Raw genomic sequence first — 7,823 nt, forward strand, 5'->3', positions numbered from 1 at the left:
CATCAAATAACACGGATGTGGAAGTCTCCTGCATTTTTTTTGAAAAGAGACGGAATTCAAAGCAAACTGATCTCTTTGTGAACTCATCTTATAGCTTCCATTGCTTATCTTCTTCGTTTCTTCTTTACGAATTTCTTTCCCATTAAATTTCGTTTTCGGGATTTATTCAAATTTGGAACAAATTCAAAAGCTTTTGGTCCCATTGAATTGATGAAAGAAATCAGGATCCGGGATATATTTGTTTGGATTGATGGATGCATGCAGTTTGTGAGTTTTCCTAGAAGAGGCTGTTTGGACAAGAAAAAACGCTGGAATATGGGGTTTGTTCTAGGCCATTGATTTTTTTTTCCGATTTTCGTTTGCTCTTTAATGGAATTATCAGGCACCCATTTTGATGTTGGGATTCAAAAGAGGGAGTTGATGATTACAAGGACCTGAGGATCTGGGAAATTTTGATGGGGAACGCATGTGCAGGACCAACTAATGCTGGTGGTGCCAATGGATTTATTCAATCTGTCACACAGGCGGTCTGGCGGCAAAGGCCGGCTGACGAGTTGCCGGGGGGTAATGATGGAAATGCTGGTTCCGATGCAGCCAATAACGCTGCCCCTGATCTGGTTAAGATCCCGAACGACGAATCGAAGAAGGATGAACGAAGTAAACAAGAGCCGAAACCCCGAAAGCAAATCAAAAGGTTGACAACCATGCAACGCGAGTCAGTGTTAGGAAGGAAAACTGGGAATATTAAAGAAATATATAGCTTGGGGCGTAAGTTAGGTCAAGGACAATTTGGCACAACGTTTTTATGTGTGGAGAAATGCACTGGGAAAGAGTTTGCCTGCAAATCCATTGCCAAGAGGAAGCTGACCTCGACGACGATCTGGATGATGTTAGAAGGGAAATTCATATAATGCACCATTTATCAGGTCACCCAAATGTGATACAAATCATTGGTGCTTATGAAGATGCTGTGGCTGTTTATGTTGTTATGGAGCATTGTGCTGGTGGGGAGCTTTTCGATAGAATTATTCAGAGAGGGCATTATACTGAGAGAAAGGCAGCTGCACTCGCCAGGATAATGGCCGCCGTTGTGCAAACATGCCATTCTCTTGGTGTTATGCATCGTGACCTCAAGCCTGAAAATTTCCTATTCGTTAACCAGGGAGAGGATGCACCACTTAAAGCAATCGACTTTGGGCTTTCAATGTTTTTCAAGCCAGGTATTACCCTAGCGGCCACACTTTTACTTTTTGTTCATTGGTGAAGAATCGTGTAGTCTCATTAGACTTAGGAACTCTTAATTAAATTGTCTCTAATGGAACCATTTGATCTTTTTTTTCCCAATTTGCTGTTATAAACATGGTTAACACCAGTCATAGATAATCTTTTCGGCGCATGAATAGCAGCTAGATAAATGTCCAACATTTTGTTATCTTATGGGACAGTTGGACCAAATTTTGTCATTTGACATATTTGTCACTTTATCTATGGAATTATTGTGCACAGATTCCTAATTCTTAATTTTATATTACAAATGTTCGTTCTTCCTTCCAACTGTGAGTATGATAAAGCTTGCCTCTCAAGCATACGAGGAAATCAGAATTTTCAATTGCTAGAATAATATGTCCTGTAATTCCTTTATCTTTTAAGTGAATTTCAAAAACCTTACCCAACTGATAGTGTGCTAAATGTCTAACCGGTTTTCGTTTTATCTTGGATTAAAAGTCACAAATTCCGTTATATTCGATTTGTTAATAAATTCTTAATTACTACAGAGAGGTATATCCAGTTCTTGTAATTGCCATGTGCAATCATGGAAATCTTTTTGGTATAAAATAGTTTTGGTTCCATGTTACAGCAACATTAGCAATCCTGAAGGAGACCACCAGTGCAGACTTAGAAAGAAATAATTACCTGTCTTGAAAAGAACATCACATTGACCTTGCAGTTTATTTCTTGTAGCAAAGAAAGCAAAGAGGGGAAGGGAAAAAGGTGGGGGTTGGGGAGGGGGTGGATAGGAGCTAGTGCAATGTCTACGTCACCTTTCTTGTCTATGTTGAAGTAGTTATATAGATTAGCCCAGCGCATAACCATTCTTCATCTTTTGAGTGTGGTCATATCTAGCAAACTCAGTCTCTTCATTGTCTTCATTTACATGGTGCCAGTCATCTTTATAGTAGATTTCATTAAAATTTATTATTTCAGTCTACTCTATTGTCTGGGAACTGATCCTTTTTCCTCTAGGTCAAGTATTCAATGATGTGGTTGGAAGTCCCTATTATGTGGCTCCTGAAGTGTTGCTGAAGCACTATGGTCCAGAATGTGATGTTTGGAGTGCTGGAGTGATCATTTATATTTTACTTTGTGGAGTTCCCCCATTCTGGGACGGTGAGTGTTTGCTGCTTGTGGTTCAATGGTTTGAAGCACCGTAAATGCTTACAGGAACGGTTGAATTCCATCTCATTTACGGGTACGGATGTTATTTCTTTTCTTTTTCTATCAGAAACAGAGCAAGGGATATTTGAGCAGGTTTTGAGAGGCCAACCCGACTTTACAACAGAGCCATGGCCAAGTATCTCTAACAGTGCTAAGGACTTGGTTAAACGAATGCTCGTAAAGGACCCTAAAAAGCGGTTTACAGCCTATGAAGTTCTTTGTGAGTACGCGTAGATCTTCCTCTCTCTCTAGTCATTCTGTTATTTAAAGCACAGATGGTGAACTTGAATATTATTTATCTGGAAAGCCTTGATGTTGTTCTGTCTATTTCAACTGAATGTTCATCCTTTGGAGCACCACATATTGGAGAGTTACATTGGATATACTTTCCAGAAACAGCTTTGATTTGGCTAAAAATGGATGCATGTTGTCATGCTGTTAATCTAGCTTTGTATGGAAATGGAAGAATAATTGTTCATTTAGCGAATGATCATTTAAGAACCACCTAGATGTGGGTATCTTAGAAGCTGGTGACTTAAGTTTTGCTTAGAGAAGAAAATATTTTGTCCGGTTTATCTTAGAAGTTCAATTTGAAACTACTTTATCTGAAGTTGTAGATTATGACCTAATATTGAAGGTGAATGACAAAAAGTGTAACATTTTATGATTTACATTACACAATTCTATTAACTACAAGTTGAAAAATAGTCTTTGCTTCCATCTTGTTTCCCATTTTCCAACAATCCCTTTCTATACCTGAGATCCAAGATGATAGATTTCACAGCAATCTTCAGAGAAGTTGGAGTCTTGGAGACGAGTTGATGTTGGCCTGCAGTGAATGTGGCTGCAAATGTCTGAGCTGAACTTTACAGTTTCTGCTAAATGTGCCTGGCATGCTTGATGGGCTGGCTGAGCATCTAAACGAGTCAATCGTGTCAGGATTAGTTACAAGAAACTTCATAGTAACTATTCTTAACAATTTTAGGATTATGAACTGGTGATTGTTTCTGTAGTGTGAGTGATTGCATATTAAAAACCATAGTCCAGTAAGACATCAGGGATGCATTCCATCAAATCTTGGTTAGGTTGGAGTATGTGTATGTGACCAACCCTTCGTTAAACTAATGAATTTATGTAAAGGCTCAACTGATTATGCAACTATGATATGACGGTTAGCTCATTCACTTGGCTTATGATTTAGAATCCAACGTTTTCTTCAATAATTTTCACAATGCAAATTGGAAGACGCCTGTTAACAAGTAGAGCTAACTTTTCACACATTTATAATTTCCTTCTTCACTTATTGATTCCCTTTTACTTTTAGCATGTTGCAAAGAAGTTTATATATGTTTCCCAAAACCGGTTATGTGTCCTACACGGATATGTTCAATTTTTTTCTTTTCCATGTTCTTGGTGGGTCCTTGGAAGTACATATCTTCCATGTCTAGATACGCCTCGGTCACAGGCTTAGTACACAAGTACTTCAAGAAATGAAAGAATCAGAGCACCATAGGTTTACATTTCTTCTTTGAGTGAATATCCTCGTGACAACAAGCATTAAATCTATTCTAAAACACAAGGAATTTGGATGGCTGGAGAATTTCGTTTCAGTTACTTAAGAAGAATTGACATTCCTGCAACATAAGCCAAGGACTCTAAACACCTGGATTTATCACATTCTTTATATTGTCAAACAAAAACCAAAATTTATCTTCTTCAAGACCAATTATTTCGTCTGCGTGAAAGCATTTTATCATTGTTCAAAAGAATTCAAAACTGATGTATTGCATTAACTGTCACTTTACTGTATACGGATTTTTTACCTTCCTGTATCTTGGCAGGTCACCCTTGGGTTCAGGAGGATGGCATTGCTCCAGATCAACCTCTTGATTCCGCTGTCCTATCTCGTTTGAAGCAATTTTCTGCAATGAACAAGCTGAAGAAAATTGCCATCAGGGTTAGTACCCAGATTCATGTCAACTATCTGAAGTTCATAGTAGTTGTGGAGGATTTTCCAAATTGAATTGTGTTTATACCCAATAACATGCACGAATCAAACATGTTGAATGGACTAAACAACTTCTTAATGATAAAGAGTAAGAATCTTTATCAAATTAGATACTTAATGCACTTATTATATCATGCAGTTGCTGCAAAACGCTTTTAGTTTTTCAGGGGTCATGACATCTTTATATATATACAAATTTCTTATCAAAATTTGTATTTATCGATTTAGGTCATTGCTGATAGCCTATCAGAAGAGGAAATTGCAGGCCTGAAAGAAATGTTTAAGATGATAGATGCAGATAATAGTGGGAATATCACTCTTGAGGAACTGAAAATCGGTTTGGAAAAAGTTGGTTCTCATCTCAGGGATTCTGAGATCAATGGGTTAATGCAAGCAGTAAGCCTCTTTTCACTGAAAAAATCTGTCCTTTTCCTGTTTTATCATTAAGTGCGAACCATGGACTTTAGTAGGTCCAATGCTAAAGATGCATGGGGTGCATAGGCCTATCTGATCCAGATAATCAGATTTTTTAAGTGTTATAAAAATATTTGAAAACTCAAATTAGTAAACTATTAATTGAGATGTGGGGGAAGAATCAAGAAATCGGAGGATAGCTCAAGTTGTTAGAAAAATAAAGTTTTTTTCTACATTTGAAACTACATTCTCCATTCATCATGTCAAATGTGAGCTCAACCTGGATATGCATGGTGTAAGAATGACAAGCCAAGCTCCTAGGCTCAATCATTATTGCTGATTTGTTATTATTTTCTTTTAAAAAAACTGCAGGCAGATATTGATAACAGTGGTACTATAGACTATAGCGAGTTCATAGCGGCCATGCTTCATCTAAACAAGATCCAAAAAGAGGATCATCTTTTTGCAGCTTTTAACTACTTCGACAAAGATGGGAGTGGCTACATCACGCCAGATGAGCTCCAACAGGCCTGTGAGCAGTTTGGCTTGGAAGATGTTCACTTGGAAGATGTAATACGCGAAGTCGACCAGGATAATGTAGATACCCAACAAGCTGACTTTTTAACTTTCATTTCACTTTAAAAATACTATCTTGGTTAAAGATACCATTGATGTTTCATACTTACATCGATTATCTTGATGTATTCTCTTCAGGATGGACGTATCGATTATAGCGAGTTTGTGGCTATGATGCAAGACACAGGTTTAGCCATACACAAAACATTCAAACACTGATACATCATCTTGCTACGGTGAGACTCCTTAATCCATGTTTCTTTACATCTGACTACAATTTTGATCTTTAACCTTGGACCTTAGAGGCAATCCCTGCTGTATATCGGACAGTTGGACAGTGATTTCCCTTATCTGAAATTTGTTAGCAGTTATTACTTGACTGTATTGAGCTATGTTACTCTGCCTCTTCATTTTTCTTGAAGCACCGATGTCTGATACCTATGCCTGACGCATATCCAGACCTGTAAAAAGGTCGAAAACCTTGAATATACCCATGTAGAACACAAACTCATATCCAACAGTTACGCCCAAGCGGAGATTTCTTCATTTGTTTTGGCCCCGGAATTCTTCGAAACTAACACATTCACCAGTCTATTCATTTGCCCTCGTCTGAAAAGAAACAGAACCTTAAGCTATGTTGCTGGCATCGAATGGCATCCGATGCATGTTTTAATCATTTATTTCAATGACTTGCATGATTTCATCTGAACTGACAGGTACTTGGTACCCATGTTCAACACAATTTCTTTAGCAGCTCTGATAGAAACCGTACTATGTTCAATGCTCAGTTCAGTAGCGATGCCGATAGCCGGTAAGGTCAACTCAATCATAAGATACTTCCATCGTCCTGCCATACCGGCCATGGCGTAAAATAGCATGTAATTTTTTGCTGTTTGAGAAGGAGCGCCCACCTTGAATGGCTTCTGTAATTCGTAAGTATTTTTTTTGAAGAAAAATGGACCTCTTGGTTCAACTTTACCATTGCAAGAACAATGAAACCGATTGGTTCAATATTTTTATTATAGAGAAAGGAGCTTTAATTCTGTTATAAATATTTTAGATGTTAATTGTTCCAACTTACTTAGCAGGGTTCAATATTTATACTTATTATTTGTATGAATTGTTGATATGCAAAATCTGAGGTGGTTCACATAAGAATAAATATCTTCAGAATTAAATAGGTTCCGCATATGAGTGACCTATACGGCTAGGGTACAGTATCCTATCACATAGGACTAGCGGTAGAGGCACTAGTGGAATTCACCATACATGAACTAATATAGTTGGGCAATATTACTGAAAAATACCCATTTCTTATTTTATTATGAAAATAGTACATAAATACATCATTTTAAAAAATAGTATTCATTTCAGTCACGTAAACTAGGCTAACTAGGCACGCTTCACCGAAATTGCTCCTAGTTAGTAGCACCTTTGGCTTACATGGCCGAAATAGCGAAAGACACTTCCATCGCATTGTGCATCCCACTAAAACCACCTCTAAAATCATATTTCAATTGTGTATACATTTTAGGTTTTTAAAAAAGAGTTTAGTGTTTTAAAAATTATGGCTAAGAAAAATATTTAAAAATAGAGAAAATAACCTCAGTGACCGAAAATTCTTTATAATATACGATTTTGACCAATTTTTTTTCGATTTGCCAAAATGACCAACAAAATCGCAATGCGATCTCTAAATCGCAACGCGATCTCCAATATCGCAAAACAGTTTCCATATTCGTAACGCGATTTTGACTATCGCAATGCGAATATCGCAACGCGATTCTGACTATCGCAACGCGATAATACATGATCGCAACGCGATTCTGACTATTGCAACGCGATAATACATAATCGCAATGCGATTTTGACTATCGCAACGCGATAATACATAATCGCAACTCGATTCTGACTGTCGCAACACTGAATTTCAAATTCGCAACAGGTTTTAGTTTCGCAACACAAATGTTTTGGATATATAACTACGCAGCAGAAGCAACTCATAACCTAAATCCCTAAATCGCAACTCATTCCATCTCCATCTATCACTCTCTCCGGCGACATCCGTTCCTATATCCAACGACATCCTTCCCCATCCGGCAACAGGTTTTAGCTTCGCAGCTCGTTTGTTTATTAAATTAATTTACAATAATGAAATCATCTAATGTTGATCATGTTTGGATAGATTTATGTTTTGGAGGGTCATGGGAGAATGTTCATGGTGTTTTACAATATATGCCTTTACCCATGAATCTTCAACTAAAACTGTCATTAAAAAAGTTAACTTATGAAACTCTAATGTTACGTGTTGCAAATAAATTGAATTTAGAGCCCTTAAGTGGATTTAGGCTATCTTATCAAAGGAAAAGTAAAGTTTATTTGTTAACCG

At 37.4% G+C, this 7,823-nt stretch overlaps 1 protein-coding gene across 1 annotated transcript; it reads left to right on the forward strand.

The window, feature by feature from the left end:
- The first annotated feature begins 455 nt into the window (after nucleotides 1–455).
- On the forward strand, nucleotides 456–5,653 carry LOC120188016 (calcium-dependent protein kinase 20-like). Its single transcript, XM_039191577.1, is given in 8 exon segments — nucleotides 456–864; nucleotides 867–1,220; nucleotides 2,245–2,388; nucleotides 2,504–2,656; nucleotides 4,278–4,393; nucleotides 4,673–4,840; nucleotides 5,231–5,455; nucleotides 5,573–5,653. Coding segments are annotated over 8 exon segments (1,650 nt in total).
- Nucleotides 5,654–7,823: the final 2,170 nt, after the last annotated feature.

This window comes from Hibiscus syriacus, unplaced genomic scaffold, assembly GCF_006381635.1.
Source record: "Hibiscus syriacus cultivar Baekdansim isolate YM2019G1 unplaced genomic scaffold, ASM638163v2 tig00116937_pilon, whole genome shotgun sequence".
NCBI lineage: Eukaryota > Viridiplantae > Streptophyta > Magnoliopsida > Malvales > Malvaceae > Hibiscus > Hibiscus syriacus.